The sequence below is a fragment of the Apteryx rowi genome, unplaced genomic scaffold (genome assembly GCF_003343035.1).
Source record: "Apteryx rowi isolate R43461 unplaced genomic scaffold, aptRow1 scaffold_577, whole genome shotgun sequence".
Classification (NCBI taxonomy): Eukaryota; Metazoa; Chordata; class Aves; order Apterygiformes; family Apterygidae; genus Apteryx; species Apteryx rowi.
In genome coordinates, this window is record NW_020450846.1 from 398,535 (window position 1) to 420,160 (window position 21,626).

General features: G+C 42.1%; 1 protein-coding gene across 1 annotated transcript in view; it reads right to left on the reverse strand.

Moving 5' to 3' along the window:
• Positions 1-21,626, reverse strand: part of IFFO2 (intermediate filament family orphan 2) — a gene marked incomplete at its 5' end in the record, with an annotated part of 37,506 nt that overhangs the window by 6,270 nt on the left and 9,610 nt on the right. Inside the window, 4 exons of the mRNA XM_026082440.1 lie at positions 1,253-1,395; positions 3,166-3,306; positions 5,572-5,667; positions 6,001-6,061. Of these exons, the coding sequence (XP_025938225.1) occupies positions 1,253-1,395; positions 3,166-3,306; positions 5,572-5,667; positions 6,001-6,061 (441 nt within the window). The remainder of the gene's footprint in view (positions 1-1,252; positions 1,396-3,165; positions 3,307-5,571; positions 5,668-6,000; positions 6,062-21,626) is intronic.

The window sequence follows — 21,626 nt, forward strand, 5'->3', positions numbered from 1 at the left end:
CGAATTCCAACAGCAAAGAGATGAAAAATCTGAAACACTGAAATCTGGATGCTTTACACTTGACAAAGAGAAATGAACCTGAGGAAGAAATATTAGTAAGTGCCTAAAAACACCTAAAACAAGAGTCCTAACAAGAGGAGTTACCTACAGCTTTTTGGGCAAAGCATGCCCTCCTCTACACATGAAATTGAGGAGGAAAGAGGTACGCACGCACCCTCAAAATAGATCTTTTGGCAACAGCTGACAGCAAAAAAGGAGCTAGTGCTCCTTAGAGAATATCTTGTTTACTCCTATGTATTAAATACTGTCCTACATTGTGTGGGAAAGCACTGGGAATTGGTCCCTCTCTCAGCACAGTCACTGCAGAAGTTGGCAGACAACACGCGCATTCAAACGCTCAGAAGGTCAGATCCTCTGCGCCRGCCGGGGCTCCCATTTGCCGACCGCAAACCGCAGGGATCCCCAAAACTCTCACCAGCCGCCCCCAGCRTTCCCAGAGCAGGAGACCAGGACAGCAGCGTACGTCACCCACCCCCTTCCTGAACCGCTTTGCGTAGCGCCAAGGTGCAGAGTCTCCTCTTAGCTGCCATGAGCCTGCTAACATGCCTGTTTCGGGCAAATCTTTAGGCAAAATAAATCAGGATTCTTCCAATCTGGGAATTGCAGCAAGGTTTACAACACTGATACTCTTGGAATCTATAAACCGTTGTCCACTGCTACAGCAGCTGGTCTTCTGGACACATCCACCACTACCACTTGCCTATAACTCAGTTGAAAAATCATGCACAATACTATAGGAGTTGGATTTCATTTTGAACTGCGCTTTCAGTGACAATGTTCTCAATTTCTATCCATCCAAATCAGCTGTGAGGTTCTAGAGMTCTAATATTAAGCCAAACATTCAAGCAAACACTTCATACTTTTTACATSCTTCTTCTCTTGCTGCTGTTATAAGCTATAACAAGGGCAAGTATTAAAAAAAAAGTTTGCCTATATTCTTACATTCTCTATAGTCCCCTCCCTGTTTAAGGGAGGAAAAATTCAGTTTTTGTTAATCTTATTTGAGCTTCCTGCAAACCTTTGAAAAAGTACAATGCCGGCAGTTCAGATTCAACTCACAGTCAACACTGGATGGAGGGGAAAAAAAAAAGACACCTGAATTGAAAGCCTGTAGAAATATCTCAATACTTGAGTTCTGGAATTAAGTCTGCATTTCAGAATAAGTTTTCCCCACGTTGTCCAAGATACTCACAGCTGATTAAACATACGCTTCATTTCATCCGTGATGTTCAAAGAACAGCTGACCTCATCGTCAGAGAACCTGCTGTTGTCCCCATCCTGTTCAGAGAGGTCGTCGTCAGATGTTAGCTTGCGTTCTTTCTTCTTGGAAGCCACCTTAATTGGAGAGAAGGGCAATAACTAGAAGGTTCAACTGAGGTGCTGCACCATGAGGTGCAGAGATAAGAAAGGAAAGGCATTAGGTCTGAGTGAATATAACTGTTCATCAGTTCCCAGGCGATTCAATGATTGCACATATTAAAGACAGAATTGCATCTGTTAATGAGTGGTGAACGAAGAGCACAAGAAAGCAGTTCAAAATGGCAAAGAGCAAAGCAAGCTGCAGGCTACCAGCACTCTACGTATGTTTGTATGTTCATTGACAACAGTCTGTGATCTACCAGAGAACATGCAGAGGTTAGAATGATACAGGGTAAAAGCATAAGCTGGCAAGAACGCCCAGGCAGCAGGCTTGAGAGCGATGACAGAACTCTCCCTCTCCTGCCACCACCACAGGCCCGATGCTTCCACCGTTCAACCACCACAAAAGAGCACAGAAGAAACCTTTCTAGATAGTCTTCACTTCAGGGTCATTCCCACCCCATAACCAGAGGCATAGACTGCTAGTCTTCACTTTGACAGAAGAAGGGTTAACTGAACCACCGAAGTGCCTGGACAACCTCAAAGAAACCAAGTTTAGAGATGCGCAGAGAGAACTCAAGGGACATTGCAGCAAAGAACACAGAGGATTATTTCTTCATCTGAGGATTGCGAACATAATAGATATTCACCGAGGTTTACAGATGGTGCCACAGAGTCACAAACACACTGTCCTTTCCAAAGCTACTCTAGTTTTTCATTAATTGGCAAGTGAGCCATCCCTTATTGGTATTATACTCCACACTGATCATTTTAACCACTGCATGCTTGACCAAAAGTTTGCTTTGCAGTTACCATTGAGGAGAAAGACATAGCAATTCTAGTCAAAGACAAGAAAGAACTGCTAGAAAAACGCAGTGGCTCAACATGCAAGAAAAACAATTGTCTCCAATTAGGACATTTGGATTCATTTCTGGATATAAACCCAGCAAACATTTAGGTAACTTCACAAGAGCCAAAAAGCACAACCAGCGGAGAGACCACAACCATATTTACCGTGCTTTTTTGTACAGCGTTTAGCGCAACACGCTCTATATGGCATCATTACACAGAAAAAAATCATCAGACTTATTCAAAGACTGAACAAGACACATTCGGATCAAAGTGGAAGGAAGCTGGGTTAATCACAACTGAAAGTGCAGTCATGACACAACTGCATTAGGAGTTACAGGTTTGTTCTACATAGTGCTGCAACTGCTTGCTTTTGGAGCAAATTAAATGACTTTCTCCAACTAGCAYCGAGGAGCAAAAATAACTAAAGGAAAGCAAACTGGATTTTTCTAGTCTCACAAAGTAATCATAGCTCCCCACCACAGAAGTGTTATTTCTGGTCACGGAGCCCAAGCCAGAAATAAGAACTTTTGGATGACAGGTCTACAGCTTAAAACCTCTCACTTGTGAAGAGAATAAATGCGATGAAGCCATTTAGACAAACACAGAATCCTGTAATGTTTTTTTCCTGCATTCATTGTAGACTAGCATCAGACTAACAGTCTGTCTCAAAGGTCATCCTGAGACTTATTTTAAACTTTCTCTGAATTTTGAGGTCTCAGTGCTGCAGCAGCTTCTGTATATCAGAGCTACACTTGGAAACCGAGGAAGAAGAAAATGTGCCTACTCTGAAAATTTTCAAAAAGTTGTGAATGACCTGGACCACATTCCTCAACACTGCTCCCTCTTGTCCCCTCACACTTGTCCTACCCTAGGGAAAATTCATGGCCTAATCACCTGGAATATCTTGGAAACGTCTTCAGAGTTGCGCTGCTGCGCTACATCGCACAGCTTGGCTGTGATATCGATTCGCCGACAGATGTCCATGTCCACCTTCATGGCCTTTTCTTGAATCTTTGTGTCCAGGTCTGTCATGGGCTGCAGGAAGGACAGTAGTGATTATCTTCTATTATTATACAGTTCAGGAAAGAAGAGATACCCCACAGTATCTCTCTAACCCCAGGCTACACCATTCTTAAACAATATTAAATCTTGTTCTCCAGGAAAGGCAGTACATGGACAGTCTAGACAGACTTGACAACTCAGAATTAACACTTGTATCCGATTCCAAAGAAATTTCAATTCTGAGAGTGATCTGCCACAGAAAAACTTACACTCACCCCCCAAAAACTCCTAGATTTGGCAAAAATGATCTTTTAGAGGTCAATAAAGCTTTAAAAATGGAGGAAGAAAAAACCTGTTGAGCGAGTGCAGAATGAAATCTAAAACCTGACGAAAACTCATCGCTCCCCCATTTTAAACAGGAAAAAGACGTGCCTGCAAGGAGAAGTTGCTCTCAAAACAGAATCCAGGCTACACAACAACAACTTCGTACATGCCATAAAGAAGTAAAGCCAAGGCATAACCAAAAGAGATCCATGAAAGCCTGTAGCACAAAAAATAATCCTCCTATTGGCATTAAACTGCCTTCCAGCCTAGCAAAAAACCTACACGAAAAATATTTTCTACTGCTTCACACTGGGCAGCAATTATAAACGTCATTTATAAGAGATATTACCCCCTCACAGACAGTACTGTTGGCTCCTTATGAAGAAATATTGTTATGTAAAAAGGGTATTTTCCAGCCTAGACAAAACACGCTCTCTTGGGAAGCATCACCTCAATGATGAGGCACTGCTTCCACTTTGACAAGAAAAGCAGAAAAAACTCTTTGCAGAGCATGGAATTCTTTTAAGTACCAAATCCTCTTATGAAGAAAAAAAAGGGGGTTTTGCTTGTTTGTTTTATTTTATTAATTTTTTGACAGGGTTCTTCTCCAGCTAGTGTCAACCACCTTTGGACAAGTTTGGGGGATTTTTGTCTTTCAGTCACATTGAGAAAAAGGCATTCCTAAACACTGAAACACTCTAAACRCTCTCTTATTAACTGACTAGGTAAAAGTGATTCTTATTAACAGGAAGGTAAGAGTCATGTGCCAGTGTTTGCTAGTTTTCCGCCCTAAATATTTAGGCAGCGGGATTCAGAACAAGCATCCTCACTGCTTTTGTTAGGCCCTTCCACCTTGCAGAGTTTGCAAAGCCCAAAGCACTTTCTCTCTCTCAAGTTGAAGAGGATGTTTGCATTTGCTACCGCCCCTTTTGTACACACTGAATAACATTTCTTCCTCGGCGAAAAAAAATCATAACAGGGATGTAGCCCTGACGTGTTTCTCCCTTGCACACTGCCTCTAACCAAGCAAGCATGCCTAGTCTTTATTAAACACCAAAAGAAGAGACAGCTAACTGCTGACTTTTATAGGAACAGATCTAGCGGCCCTGAGAGAACGTATGTGAAATCAGGGTGCAGGTTCTGCAAGCTTATATAAGACAGAAGGAAACAGTTCTAATTAAAAAAACAAAAAATCACAGACTAAATAAGCATAATAAAAGATCTTCATTAGACAACTGGCATCAGCAGTGCTTCAGTCTTACAGGGAAAGGCACCTTACTTAATGTTCACCTGGCTCGTTTTTCTACATACCTGCATGAGTAGATTTTCTCAGTATGTCAAAGTAAAAGACAGTTCTCCTGTCATAGCCTAACAGATCCCCAAGTTTTGATGGAAAGTACATATACTGAGATATGAGTGAACTCCTGAGAAAACAGGGGGGTTTGTTTTGTTTTGTTTTTAATTTAAGGTAGAAGCAGCGCTGGAAACAAAGCCAGAGCCTGAACTAGCGATACTCGGTTCATCTCTTCAGAGCTTTCATAAACAGAGTTGGAAAACACATTATAGCATCCCTTTTTGACATTAATTTCTTGTGCGATTCAGAGCCAACCCTCCCCGTCAGAAGTACCAATGGCTGCAGGGTGACTGAACCTTTCCTCCTAACATGCGAGTTCTCCCACAGTTTTTTCCAGGGCTGCCGATTTGAACGCCAGCACTGCCAGCTGTGGAAAACGGGGAGGGAGGGCAGAGTCCAGGTTATGGGCTAAGCAGCAAGTTAATGCATCTCTACACAGACCAGACAGGAAGCAGGGGGAAGGGTGATCTGTCTGATGCATTAGATCATAAAGGCAGCCATAATACTAACTACAAAGCAGCACTCACTAAGACCATAACCTTTTCATGAATGAAGCCATTTGCATGACACATACATTTCACAAAGGCAGTGGGAGCCGGCCACTCTCCGGCTGTACTTACATCACTCATCAGACCCTTAAAGACAACAAGTTCTGCTTTCAGTCTCTCAATCTTTTCATTTAGCTCCTCCTGGAGAGCTTCCGCTTCCTGCGCCTCCTGTAAGAGAAAGCATGCAAGGAACTAAGAGGTCATAGGGCAACATATGCTTCATCGCTTAACCTGAGAAGCGCTGATAAGGCACATCACCACCCCCTACGTTTCACTTTGTCAGAAAATTCAGCACCTTCCCGCTTCCACTTCCAAACGTTAACGCTATCCTCTAGCATGCAGCAATGCATTCAGCTGCTGTAACTGGTGAAGAGAGTCTTAATAAAACGACAACCTTTGTTCAAAAGATTAACAGCATACTAGAAGGTGTGGAGAGGAGAAAACCTGTGACATTCAAACCCCAGCTCAGAAGGAATAGTCTACATATTACTCAAAACCTACCTCCCGCAAGGTTTCGACCAAAGATTCCAGACTCATTCTTCTAGTCAGTTCCTCTTCCCATCTGAAAGAGAAAATTTGCAGATAAAGTGTTAACTATTGGGAAAAGAAGAGGGAGGGAAAGAGAGATTTTTCAAGTCACAAGTCTTCCAGTAGCTGTAGGATGATGACAGTTATTTCAAATGTCAAGCAGATGGCCTCCCTCACTCGTACTCCCTCAAACAAGTGACAGAAGTCTATAAAAGAATAGAAGTTAAATCAGCTTTAACTGGGATCAGCACCCTTCATGCTCCTTGGTGCATTATTTGGTTGCAAATAGAAATGGGACACTCTTGGTGCATTATTTAGTTGCAAACAGAAATGGGACATTTTTGGTACCACAGGAATCAGTGGAATGCAAAGTATCTGAATCAGCAGTCTTACTGTTCATTCGTTTGGTCTGATCAATTCTTTTTTCTTTTTTTTTTAACGTGCCTTCTACATCAAAACCCTCAAGTGCCTACATGCCTCAGCCATTTCCCAGCACTACAATTCYAAGCAGAGTACTCAGACAAGCATCCTTGAACGCAAGGGATACACACTCACTCCTACTGCAATACTGAAAGAGGACGAGAAAAGGTATCACAAAGTTATAAACTCCATAATTAAATATCATAATAAAGCATTATTATGTTCGCAAAAGAGCAAGAAACCATATTTGACAATACTAACTCAAGAGCTACGATTCTTGAGAACACGACTATACGCTTCACACGCACGCATATCATTTGTCGGCGTTATGAGAAAGTAAAACGCGTGCCACTGGTTTTGAACGGGCTGTAGTTCCACAGGAGACTTGCTCAGGCTATTAACAGCAGGAATTTTACCTCTGGGATGGGAGGGAGAAAAAAAAACCAAAAACCCTGTCTGAAGCATTTAACACACCAGACAACCAAGAAACAAAAAACAAAACAGTAGCTTCATCAAGCAATAAGGGCAATCCCAAGGCAATCCACATTTCTTTTTATAGTTGAGCAGCAGCTCGATTTTGGCACCTGCAGCGTGAAGGAACCAGGGTCTGCTGACCTACTTAAACATTCAAAGTTTCTGTTCAGCAAGCCCTCCCGACACGGCGGGTCCTGCAGGCTGCACAGACCTTCCCCTCCACAAATCCCTTGGCAAAGCCTAGAACTTTGAAAGCCTAGCTGCAAACTTGGACTGATTGCTTCCATTAAGACATTTCCTTTCAATAATCCGACAAATACTGGAGAGCACATGATTCGAAACACTCCCGTGAATACAATCTCCAAGTCCTGTCATGATTATTTCTGCTATCACTTGAACYTTTTTGCAGTTGAAATGAAAGTGGCAAAACATGGGCCCGGAAATGCATTAAACCATAGTGTTCTTGAAAATGCATGGTTAGATCTACCAAAATGCATCATTTTCACCATATTTTCACATTCGCACAGAAATCTGGTGATGGCTGGATTATGGGATATTGCCACTGAGGTAACCGGTTTTCAGTTAACATACATAACCACCTTCATGCTACTCAATACCTCTCTGCATTCAAAGTGCAAATGTAATCCTGTGTGAAACGGAAGCCAGGGAGAACCATTTCAGGAGGAAAGGGTGCAAGCAGCCACCACGGTACTGCAGGTCGCTGTCCTCAGCCTTGAGCAGAGGCACCTGAATGTGCCACATCTTAATGCAGCAGCAGCAGCACGGACTAGTGCAGTGCCAAGATGACACGCTGACTACATCCGCTCTTTCCTGCTATTGTGGTGCAGGAACAGCCAACATGACAGAATATGAATTYGCCATTGTACAGCTGCATTTTGATTTATGCAGGACGACTTGTTGTATATCTTTTTTTTCCCCAGCAATGATTTACTGCYAAGCAGAGTAAAATATTTAGGCTCAAATTTGCATGTGTCATCAAATGTTTTAGCTTGCATCGCAATATCCTATTTGTATGTTGACTACTAATTATGTTACATTTCTGTAAAAATAGTAACTTCATTTTTCAGACTTCAATATTAAAGTCAAGAAGGTGAAATTAATTATATTCACAATCTGTAAGATGGTCTCCTTCTGTTACAGAAGGAGTGTTGCATGGCTTTAATCGTTCCTTCTGGTCTTCCTGGCAGCAGGCTGTCATTTATGGATTTCAGTCAAAGCAGACATTGCAAAAATTGATATGCTGCTTCTCAAGGTTTTAACTGTTGAAGTGAGGAACGTGAGCCGCATTCAGGTTATCCTGCTATTCTTTGCATCCCTACAGCACACTGGGCATTCTGCAGAGAGGAATGTGTTTTTGGAAAATCATGTATCTGCATATTTTTACTGACTACGCCAAAAAGCTAGCAAAAAGGATTAGCATTCCTCCGCAGCAGTTCAGCCATTCTGGGAAGCTGCCAAAATTCTGCATCTCAAAGTCTACTCAGACTAACCTTCCTCATCCTGCAAGAATTTCAGTAGTTTCATTTCTTCTCTTCATGCCAGTTAAAAAATGAATTTCACAGAACAGTGATTTACAGTCTTAATTTCTTTTCATCAGACTCGAGACAGTATCTTGGTGAGAAGAGGAAAAGGACGCCTTCTTTTACACACACACAGCATAATTTCTCCTTTTCTCTTAATCGTGGGGACGATAAAACAATCAGGTCATTTTTAATCAAAAAGTTGACACCTGACAGAAGAAATGTTATGCTGGACTGATAATAAGGGTCCCACTAATCACTAATATCACATTCTTAACGGCAGAATGCTTTTCCCCCCACCTACCCACCACCAAGCTGATTAACCTCATTTAACAGCTAAAAATGTCAATCTTACTTTCTCCTCACACTTAAACCTCGGAAGACCATCAGTAGTGAAAAGAGGAAAAGAGAAGGAGGGGAAGGTAGAGGACGACAATGAAACAAAGATTAATTCTCCACTTAAACTTCCAAGTAAGTGAGACAATAAAAAGATTGCTCATTCATATGATCATCCTGCATTTGCTCTAACACACAAGACTTTAAAAGGGACCTTGGCAGCTGCTGCTACTATTCGCTCCAGCAAACGCAGCAGTAAGGAGAGAGTCAGCGTGCCACTGAGGAGATGCTAACTCCGGCGCTGACGTCCGGTAATATTCAACGTACTCTAAACTATTCTCCCGGTATTTTCTACTGATCGATATCGTCCTCCTCGGTTGCTGTCGTAGAGCAGAAGGTTTAGTCTCAAGGAAGAGGGAAGGCGCCACCTGATCCATCACCCCTGGCGGAAGCAGAGCAGACAGGTAGGGTCTCCGCAGGGCAGCCGGATGGACGCTGTCCATTGGGGCAGGAGCATTGGTGGCTCTCAAGGAGAAGCACTGGCAGYGACGGGAGTCGCTAGGGCTGCAACAGCCAGAAGGGAAATGGCTGCGTTCACCATAGGCTGAAAACTCAGCAGTCTTCACATATTTGCTGCAGGATATTAGCTAGACAGCTGCTTCTGCTGGTCTCACGTACAGCTATTTCTTGGCTCAGACGCATCAATTGCTATGATTTCCAGCTGTATCCAAAATTGTTTTTCAGACCCAGAAAGGCAAATGTCAAAGTACACCAGACTTCAGGGTTTTTAATTATTTTCTTTACTTTCTTTTATTATTTTTTTTCTACAAGAAAAAAATCCAGACCAATTTCAAGTCTTCCCAAGCTTTTCCCCCCCCTTCTTTCCCATCGACCCAGGGTGCTCCAGTTATAACCACCACCAAAAGAGAGACTCGCATTACAGTTGATTGAACATGAGGGTTAGCCCAAGTTTTTAAAATTACGGATCTACTCCCCCTTTTCTAGATGTGACATATTACATTCCAGCCGCATTCAGTCATTGCGGCTTCAGGCCCCAAACTTCTTCTGCAGTCACGTGATTAAGAGTAAGTGTCTTACATAGCTCAGAGCAGAACAAAGGCTGTTTGCTTTCTTTAAAGGGAATAGCTACATTACAAGGATATTAAACCAACAAAACACATGAACAGGCAGCGAGGATTAACATTGCTTCAAGCAGTATCCCGGTACAGCTGAGTCACACCGCAAACTTGAGCGTTTCCTTTGAAATTGGAACAGCAGCTCTGAGATCACCAGTACTAACATTTTTCCCGCACCGAAGAAAGTGGATGGAGGCTTCGAGCAGTAGGTAGTAGCCTTTAAAAAGCTTCTCTAAACCCGAGCAATCCATGTGGACAAAACAGTTAATATTTAAACCACTTTCCCAATCCCTGAGTACTTGTGTCAATCCCCAACACAAAGATCTTCCTTTCTTCTCTACCAATGCATCATCAGATCAAACGTAGTGATTAATAGCGACTGGCAAAGAGAACTGCCCATTGCAGCAGATGCGCAAGTCCCTTGGAAACAGGAATTTAGTTTTGAGAGAAGTTCGCCTTGCAGGAAATTGTTCAGTAATTTTCTTTTTAAAAAAATCCAGGGTTTTTATCTTCAAAGTACGTATTATTAAGGCGGTAGGTGCTATGCTTACAAAATATGCCAGATATAGACTTAGTGCTTTAAATCCCCCCCATCACGGCACACAGATGCAAACAGACTAGTGTCAGGCATTACTATCAACTGCATTATTTTCTTCATTAGAAATATCATTCTTCAAACAGGCAAATATTTCTCAAAAAAAAAAAAAAGACAATAGATTTTTTTTTTTCCACCCATAAGAAACTGTTTAGGAAGTGAGACCCTTCTTCCCAGTAGTTTTAGATGGAGTCATGCCAGTGAGGGAGCAGAAACGCACAGAAAACCTTTACGCAGGTCTAAGTTTTTCCCTTGCCATTCCCTCAAGTACAACTTCGGAGCTTTTCGCTCCGTTTTGTTACTGCTGGTACATCTGCCCCCCAGGTTACGGGGAGGGGTAACAGGAAGGAAAACCTAACAGCTTGGAGTGCTTGAGTCCACAGCAGGAAACAAAAGTGCTAACTTGAACAATTACTGTAACCGCTCATGAAAATACTAGCCACTGAAGATGCCTGAAAAATATTAATATACTGAACTGATGAGCTGTCGGTGCCATTTCAGGAGACAGCACATTGCCTTCTCTTGCGTGCTAAGACACTGCAATTTCATTTTGGTATTAGACGCACCTAGCCTTGCTCATCGGTTACACGTGAAGCATCTAAACCCTATTCTTTGATGCACCACACCTGCACAGGCAAAGATGGAAAAAACAACCCATTCGATGGCAGGAGCAAGTAATTACAGCTCAGGTGTTGCCCAAAAGGGATTGCACTCTGCAGTCACAAGTCAGAGACACATTTTTGTGCTCTCACTCCCTTGCAGCAGCACTGCTTGTTCTTGCGTGGTTGCAGATCCTTTCGACGCCCATACTCTGTTTATACRAGCCCCAAATGGCAAGGCATACCTCACTGTTCGCTAGTGCTGGCATGAGATTTAACGCTTAGCGTGCACAAGCCCAGTTTAATCACTGCAGATTACTCATCACGGTTTCATGCCACTGCTCATTGTGGGTCTGTAGTAACATGCCCACTAATCCCCTCTCCAGCACCTAGATGGTAACTATCAACATTACAGCTTATAACTCCGGTTATTACGCACCGATTTCATTCCAGTTGACTTAATGGCCTGTCAGCAGTACAAACTTACATTCCCATACAAAAGAATTCACAGTCTAATCCTGTAATTGGTCAAAGACAAATTCTGGCAGAGCATTTTGTTCAAGAGGAATGTATTTTGGTAGCTTGGGATGAGAAGACATCATACTCAAGGCTTTTGGGGCCGAGGTAAACAAACCTTTATTACATTAAAATCTTGCTGCTGCATCAGTCTCTAACAGTTTGCCCAATATCAGATGGCATTTCTTAATTAAGGAGAGAACCTGCATCTACAATCTCACTAACCCGTCCCAGATACTAAGAGGCTTTTCTTGGAYGCAAATCGGAATAGCTGTCTGCAGGTTTTCATTAGCTCAACAAAATCTGATCATTCAGGACAGATTTCATTGAAAAAACAAAAACACACAGCTCTATGAAGCTGCCTTCTGTTTTGTTAAGCTCGAACGCCAATCAACAACTCGGCATGCTCGCTGCTTTTAGAATCCTAGCTTAATAGATCTTTTTCCTATTCGGGCTTAGTTTTGCACTCTTGCCTGATGCAAACTCCTTTCCAAGACAGGCGATCTCTTCAGGGCTTTTTCTGTCAGGAAAATGTATTAAATAGTGTGAAAACCACCAACGTGTTAGACCAGCTTTCAGYAAGTATCCTGTATCTTTGGTGATGGGAGTTTGTGCCAGGCGGTGGGTGCAAGTACAAAAGGAGTGGTCCAAAGCTTATCCAAGTAGAGAATCATAAGATACCTCAGATATAAAACTGGTCTTTAATTTTCCCCCTTTGGTGTTGTTTGCCAGATTACATCATGCAGTAAGTAGCCTATGACTTGTAACTACATAGCTTAGGACGTGTTTAATGTTGTTATGAACATTGCACAATTATATGTGGATGCTCCTAATGTGTCAAAAGCATCATCATTTTCTCGCTGAAGGAATGCAACCAAGGCTGTTGCTTTTACCTGAAGTTGTTAAACTTCTGTGACATTATGCACAGCTTTTGTTTAAACACCTAGCTTGGTCAGGAACAAAACACAAATTAACTGGCAGATGATTTTTGTTGTGGTTCCAGTAAGAGGCTCGAGCATCTTTCCAGGTGAATATAATCACAAGGCATAATGATGCAATTTTCTGCAGCATAGTGAGTTCTTTCAGTCATTCTTTTCACAAGAAATTGCTGTTGTTCAAAGGCCTGTATGCTGTTACAAGTAGGGCACGGGGCTAGAATAAAGCTTTAATGTTACTCTTGCCTTTATAATGAACCCCGAGTTCTAAGAACACAGCCTGAGCTGTGTTATGCGRCCTGTATAATCTAGACCATTGCCCAAGGTTCAAGGGTGCTGACTCCACCGCTCTTATGTTTGGGAAATCCGATGTTGCAATGACTGACTTTTAGCAAAGAGATTCTGGGACTTRTGCGGGGAGGATGCTTCTTGCCCGCTGCAAGCAACAGATGACTTCACTCAAGAGTGCTGCTGCTGTGTTAGAGCCAGGCTTTAATGGAATCAGACGTTCACATTAAATTAATACATTTTACGTGGAGCCCATCAACTAACATTTAATTTCTTTCAATAAGAAGCCAGGGCACGTGGGATCACGATGGTCTGTCTTTGGGATAGTCTAGAGGAATTCCTGAAGTACAAGGTCTTAAAAATGCTCACTTAAGCAAGAGGTWGCATTTGTGCATAAGCTAATTTCTTAATGCAATCTTATATCCAGTTTACTGCAAAGCTAAGACTGGATAGGAAAACGATCTATTAAGTAAGACTTGGTAAGACTAAGATTAAGTAAGACTGTTAAGTAAAAACTTTAAGTTCAATAAAACAAAGTTCAGAGAACCAACTTTATTATTTAACTGCTCCTGATTCAAGAAGTTTGATTCAACTTGCACTCAGAACATGAAGGTGTTTTAGTTCTGARCTGGAAGAGTAAAATGCCACGCAAACAAGTCTTTTATTTTCCCTCATGCTTATAGTCTAATCGGAATCCTCATTTCTAAGCCATTCCACAAGAGCGAGTCCAGAACTTGTGCAAGTAGATTAATAAATTAACTTCTACTGGAAAGAAAATTTTTGTACAGCCTCCTCGTTCTCTGGGTACTGCCTCCTCCTAACACAGTTCATACTTACCTAAAGAGAAAGATCAGGCCCATCACAACACAGCCCAAACCTGCATATCACTGACCAGCCTATTCTACTGCCAAAAATCATAYGATTTAAATCTGATGGCCAGGGAAACACCCTCCTGAAGTGAACCCAACCAGTTAACATAGTTCTAGACCCAATAGCATCTTTGCATTTCTGCATAGCTGATCTGCTACTCCGGTTAGGGTCAGGCATATGGAAAGCATAACTGCTTTGGAGGAACGGAGCTTTTACACTTCAAGGAGCAAAACCACAAAAGGCCCCTGTCTTTTCAGTATTTATTTATGAAGTATCCATACTCTAGAATCAGATTATAATTAAAAGCACGTTTTACCACGAGTGTTCTCCATACCTTAAACCATCGGCTTGCTCATAGGAATACAGCTATTTTCCGCTGCAAACAGAAAAGATTYCTGGTAAGTTATACACTGTTCCAGCTGATAAGATATCGTCAGACGGCGAGCACTAGGAACACGGATTACAGTGTAATCCATGATATGATAACAAATGCATAAGATAAACTAAACACTTCTTTCTTTATCCTCCTATGTTTGCTAGTGAGACAAGGCAGCTTTACAAATTTGCACCCAACCTGTCCCACCAACAGCAACACAAAACACAGGAAATGCTAAGATCAAGCCGCATTCGCCTCTCAGCGCAAAGCAGTAGGTAGCGACAGCCTGCAGCGAAGCGTTCCAGGCAGAATTARCGCTAGCTGTATTCCACCCAGCACGAGCAATTTAAATTCATTTTTCACTCATGTCAAAACCTTCAYCACAGTGTTTACAATCCCTGAACAAATATACTTTTCTTAAGCACGCGCAAACAATTCTGCAATGCAGATCTATCGCACTTTTTGGACAGCTGAAGCGTGGGTTTTTTTTTTTTTTTTTTACTAGGTCTAACAGACCCCAGGGAAGGGGAGAGGGAGTTTGTTCAGTAACATGAGAGAGCAGGGATTGCCTGCCTTCCTTTTTCCAAGCAGCTTAGCAGTAACTATAGTTAGCCCTTTTCAGTTTCTAACAAAAGAGCCTTGTGAAAAAGCGACTCGGGGAAGTGCAAGGCCTACAAGTTTGGCCTGTGGGCTTGCTTTATTTGGGGGAGGAGGACGAGGGGGAAGTTCAGCATTTAATCTGTGCAATAAAGGAAAAGAAGTCAAGGGAGCAAGGTGAAGATAAAAYCGTCAAGGGTAAAAAATAAAATATCAGTAGCTCGAGATTAGGCAAAAGCTTAGACAGTGGGGATGTGGAATACATACAAAAGAGGAACCACTCAAAAATCTAYATCTAACAAGTTCCTCACTGCAAAAGGGGAGAGTTATGACGAACTGAAAACTTCCAGTTGCCGAGATCAGTTCTTAGTCTTATTTAGAGAACCTTACAGCTCTCAAAACATTTATATCGCTGACATATGAGGTGTAAAACTCTTATTAAATTAGCTAGGATATTAACCTGTAGCAAGCTGCTCTTTGCCACCAAGGTAGGCAGCTACTATTCCCTATTCCAATAGGATACTCCGTTTCTACCACTAGTTTGCCTGCCCTACTGAATTCAGCAGACTGCTCGGGAGTAGGACCTTCCAGTGCCACGTCTCTGCGCGTCCAAGAAACCTGCAGCAACATTTTCGTCTGAAAGGCAAAAGTCGGACAGTTTACTGTGCAAGTCAGCTTTGAATCCAGGAATATGATACAGCCCACATACGGCATAAGAAGTATGATTAGGTCCAACTATCAAGTATCTGATAATATTTATACCAAAACACCCAGTCGACACAGATCAATATAGCATGACACTTTTGGCAAGAGGAGAATCAGAGCAGTATATTTTGGCTATTTTTATTTATTTATTTTTAAAGCTTAGCTAAGCAGAGTGGAGTCATCTTTGTAAATAATTTATTGTAGCATATGTAGCTATTATATAAGCATTCCTTGGTCAACACTCAAATTCTCAGTTCTCTCCCTACTGTAACAATTATGTCCAAGATATTTTCCCCCTTTTGTTGATCTATCCACTTATTTTATTTATATATATATATATACACACACACACACACACACACACATCTTCATAAGAAAACTCCAAGCACAGCTGACAAAACATCCAAGGCAAAGAACATTACATTTCTCTAAAACTGTTGTCATAACTGGAAAAAGTAGTAATTATTCTGACTCATTTTGAAACAGGTAACCATTTTGGTAATCCGAAAAGCACGAGATTACATTACTGTACACAGCTGCTAGCTACAAGTTAATTATCAAATACTGAATTCCCACGCAAGGAAACCTCTCAAACATACTAACTTCATGCATCTAAGACCGTTGATCATCTATATAAATAGATTTTACAACTCTGCCCGTCAACGAGCTGCAATTTTATGGTATTTAGTATGTTGAACATTCAGGGGGGTTGTCCTAACACTTTGGCACTGGCATTTATAGGAAATTGCTGTGAAGGTTCAGCCAAGTAATTCACTACTCCTGACTAACAGCCCTTCTCCTCAAAGGAAATGCTACAGGAATAGTGTGACAGATGCTATAAAACTTAAGTGAAGGACAAAGAGCAGAAGAGTTACTAAGAACCTGAACAAGCGCTGTTTGACCTTTTAATCCCACTTCCCGCAAAAGGCAAGAAGGTGCCCATTTCTCTCTACTCCTTCTGAGTAACCGCTTTATGTTTACCTACCCGCCAGAGGCACGGCAGGCTGCTTTTACAGTTCATTACTCATGGGGCCACACAGACGCACGCAAGCACCTTGGCCCGAGGAAGCGAGGAGAAGCTGGACATCTTAAAATAGCTTTTTTTCTAACCCTACCAGAGCAGGGCGGAAAACGGCAGCCCACCCAACGCTTCGAAATTACACTGCAATAGACTATTCGGCAGCGAAAATGCGTTTAATTAACGTACAGAAATAGGTTGCTACAAGCGTTAATGGGAGAGGACTGCAGGATTGAAGTCTCCCGCGCTGGAAAGGTCAGGCAAAGCAAGCTGTTAGAGCCCCGGGCGGGCAAAGGGCAAGCTGCGCGGCGGGTCTGAGCTGTGCAATACCGTACGCCGTTATCCCCATGTCCCAGCAATGCCACGCGATTCCTTCCGCCAGCTCATCTCCAACATCTGCATCATTACTGAAAGAAATACAGGCTAAAGTTGAACAGAACGGCACAAGAAAATCAGCATGCTCGCTGAAATTCTTTAGTGCCTTGGAAGTGAGGGTGTTTATAAGGGAGGCACCGAGAATATTTCAATGCTCGGTTTCAGGAACGAAACTGCGCAATGGAAAGGGGTTATTATAACTGACTCATGTTATAACCACACAAAAATCCATCCACTGTTCAGGGAAACTTAAGAATTGCTTCACGCTCTGAATTTAATCGAATGTATTTAAACAGCAGAAGATAGGCACYGGCATGCCCGTCCCAGAATCTGAAGCCTTGCTGGCAGAAAAAAAAGAAAAGAAAATACACACACACACAAACCGTCAAAAGCACAATTTATCAACAGCCTTACTCCAGGCTTTCAATGCATTTTAATAGGTTCCTTCTCAAGATGTAAAAAGACTAGCACTAGTATTTCAGAATAAATTAATAYCAACTGTGAACTGCACACATGGTAGTGTTAAGGCAACTTTTTTATAACAAATAGAACTTTCTGCAGCCCATCATTAACTATAATTTTCAACGCCTATCAATGTTAAAATGTAACTAGTGACCTGTACTTGACATACTACGCTTTAGAAAGCAGGAGGGTCCCATCCTGTTTCCCTTTCCCCTAGGGCACCGACTTCAAACTCTTAACCCTTTACCTGAACTTTAGCTCTTAAAGTACTTAAGCCTCCCAAGACAATAAGGTACAGACCTGCAATTCTGGAAATTCATTCCTTTCGTCTCAATGGAGACGACGGCAGCTAAATCGAACTCCGTTGGTACTAAACAGCAAATACTTTAAGATCTGTAGAAAACTTGCACAAATAAAGTGACACCTCAAAATCACCACAAGGCTCCTCCGCATGGGATCCAAGCTCTGCAAGGAATAGCCAGTGCATCAGAATATATGTTACTACCTTCCAGCAGCACAAGGAAGTGATTTCTGTGAAGACGTAAAAACATTTAAAAAACATCAATACCAACATTAACGTTAGAGGAGCGATAAAATACCAGTTATTCATTCTAACAGGTTGGTAAAAGTATTACCAGCACAGATGACCACGTCACACTCGTACATGACTTGAAGCCAAGCACCCCAAGACCTCCACATCGTCCCAAATAAATCCAGTACAGGAGACTCCCGCCGATTTTCAGGTTTCTCCCTCTAGTGTTTTTATCTTGCACAAGATCGCTCCCTCCCTTTCCCACATCAGTCTTTCTTTTATCCCCAGTTCTCATCCCTGGTTTTTTTAATCCTCGAGAATGCAGGAGACACTTGAAGAGCTGATAAAACCATTAGTATGGAAGAGTGCTTTTGCGGGGAGGAAAAGAGAGGAAGAAAAAGAAAGGAAATAAAGCATGCCCTAGGACTGATTTGAAACCTACTCAGTCAAAAACGCTTATTGTAACGAAGGAGTATCATCCTATTTAGTTCTGGCCATTGTAGCCAACGTTATGAAGGCATCATAGAAGTGTGCTCTAATACACCATCACGATTTTAAAAATACATTTGCTTTTTTATGGTACTCGGGACATTTCACTTGTAATTTCTCACCTCCTACTGCTGCTAAGAACTTCCAGCAAAATACAGACACCTTGCCAAAAGTCTGGCAGCCGAGGAGGCAAGCAGTTACAGAAGAGATTTAAAGCCATAATAAGGTCTAACACTAAGCTGTCGGAAAGTACAGGCAAACTTCTGTGGCATGAATTTCCTATTTTCTGTAAACACCTAATGAAAGTCTTCCTGAATGTCATCTCGGAGGCTGCCAAGTTAAAATAGCACATTATCTCAGCTGATGCACATGACTATACGGCAGACTCTTAAATCACGGTTCTAAGAGAAGTCATCTAGCGTGGCTCTAACTACAGGAAATTTTCCCATGTAGGGTGAGTATTATTTCTTTTTAGAACTGCCTTATGACTTCAGGGCCATCTGTTCCCAAGAGCAAAACCTAGACGGTTTTACTACTGCATTTACAGTTCAGGTCTCCTGCTCTCTAGAAGGAGCAGGGATTTTCTGGCACTGTTACACTCGTCTATCTGTGGGCTTAAAGTCGAGTTCTGTCAAATGGATTCCCAGCTAGATCGTTCCTGAAGAGATGCTTTCACAGGAAGCCCAACAGTCCTCTGGAGAGCAAATTAAAGCTCTGTCTTCCATAGTCAACGGCTGAAAGAATCCCCTTAAACCGACAGCCTTTCTAAAGGATTGCTTTCAGGAATACATCAGACTAAATGGCACATGCATTGCCTTGGCTAGCTGGTGACCTAAAAAAATAAATAAATAAAATAAAAAAACAACAACAAAAACAGAGATAGTGCCATATTCAATACCTGCTGCAATCTACTAAAACACAAAATTCACCCCCTTTTCAACAGGCATAAACACCTTCTCTGCTTCCAGTATTCCCATGCATTTTGAGAAAATGTCGATGCATTTCTGTTCAGAAATACAGAACTAATGTAAAACTAGCTAAACCTAATTGCTAGACTGTAACCTGTTCTAAATTCAAAACACTGATATCTCAGCACCCTCTTTCATACCAGGCCTTCATCTGAGCCTTACTGATTTCCTGATTAAACTCTTCCAGTGCGCAAGCCTTCCCTTTCACCACCCCGCTGTTATCACCCCAGACTAATTCTGGGAGGCACAAGCGCTGATACCAGACTGCGATTGCTCTTCCGCGGAAAGGAACCAGAGATACCGCTGGAATGCAACACCCCAACGTTTCCATTCAGCGCTGTAATTCTGCAGCTGGAGATGCCAAGAATAATTATAATGTGCAGCTAAAGAGCTCCCTGCTTTGCTTACCTTTTCTTCAGCTTTACTTTATCTCCCCTCCCTCTTCATCCACATCCGTTAGGAACCGGCCTCAGAGCCAAGAGCTAGAAATCTTAATCCCTGCCCCAACACTGAACGGCTTTACCGAAGCTACTAAAGATTAAGGCAACTGTTCTTTAAAAAGAGATAATGCTTATCAACTTTCAGGAATGAGGAAGGCAGCTGAGATACATAGCTAGCACATAGGAAAGTCTCCGATAGTGTTCTTCTTCATCCATTTTAATCTTATCTATATTTTAAGAACTGGGTTATCTTTACAAAGATAAATATATTTAAGTGTAGTTACTACATTTAATATYGGGATTCTGAAGAACAGAAACATTAGCAGATGGTAGGAAATCAACTGCTCTTCAGAGACTCATATGAAACGTAAGGAAAYACACAGCACTCCTTACATAGTCCTCCAGGAAATAATGCTGACTTGGTTTAAGCTGCTTTAAGCACTTCTGATCCAATGGGCTGACCGATACATTTCAATATTCCTAGTTAATTATGGTGACTAGTTATTACAGAAGTACACTTAAGCCAGGGTACTATGCCTTTAGATGGAAGCGAAGAAAGAAGACAGCTAGTCAAAAGATGACATAAAACTCAAAATTAGGCATTTTTAAATATTCGTACAAACGCAGGTGAGTCTTAGATTCACGTGTGTATAACTTCCTTTTGCTCTTTTGGTTGCGCACATTCCCAGTAATGCAACTTTTTAGTACTTGAATTCACAAATGAACAATGAAAAAAACCCAAAAAACTGATAGACTCAAAGGTACGCAATGGAAAACCATTAGAGAAACCAGCCACAGATTTAGCAAAGGCTCATCTCGTTCACATCACAGTTGATCTGTAAAGAAAGTAGCTAAATTTCATCAGTCAAATCCCATTTTAAGGCAGCCAGAAACAACACAAAATGCAGGATCCAGAAAATCATCTCATTGTCAAAATCTCCACCCTAACCACACGGATGAAAGTGAAGCCCTAACAAGCGGAAACAAGTGATGACAGAGTTCCCAAAAGCACCATTAGTGACCTTTGTAGGACGTTCAACCAGGAGAGAAGGTGGAAGCAACCTTGTCCAGCTGCTGTTCCTCACAAAATACCTAACAGACCTAGTGGTTGTTGTCATAGATCTGCTACAAAGATTAAACGCTTAAACTACCTGTGCAAAACTAATACAGTTTATTACTCAAGTTATTGAGGATCGCTACATAGCTATTAGTGAGATATTAACTGCAGGCGATGACAACCTCATGCTACTTGCTGGGGCTGTGCTGGGGAAAAAGGCCATTAGAAGTCCAAACAGTCCAAACTTGGTTTTAATGCAAAAGGCCGGTCAAAAGGAGGYGAGTGACTGAGCCGGTGACCTCATTCCCCTGTCTTCAGAATACCAGGCAATTACACAAGAACTAGGCTATGAGTCACGTGCCCAAACGCCGTCGAAATCTAAGCCCACTCAACGAGACAACCACACTAGTACAGCATGGGGAATAAATCCCCGTGCAACAGTCCAGAGCCATATCTCCTCGCGCATTTTAGAGGAGAGAGATCGAACAGTAATTAATGCTTTGCTGGAATAACATAAGAGGCTGTATATTCAAAAATAGGATGGCATCCTCATCAGAGCTGCGAAGTGGCTCTGCTTCGGCATACCGACACCTAGCTCACGGCACCAGCAGCAGCACGGCCCACCTTTGCATGACTGCAAAGCTCCCAAAGTGTCCCCATAAAATAAGAAGGGGAGAAGACAGTAAACTCCATCCAGCCACTGAGACTTAAGAGGGAAGAGTCTGACTACGCCGCACGTAAATGATCAGAAGGACCTAACACCCAAAAAGTGGAAAAGAAGCTGTGAAGGAAAACGCTTTTATTTGCAGATTCAACGCATGCTACTATCAGGAGCTCGCTGCTCTTCAGTGACAGTTAGGACAGAACGAG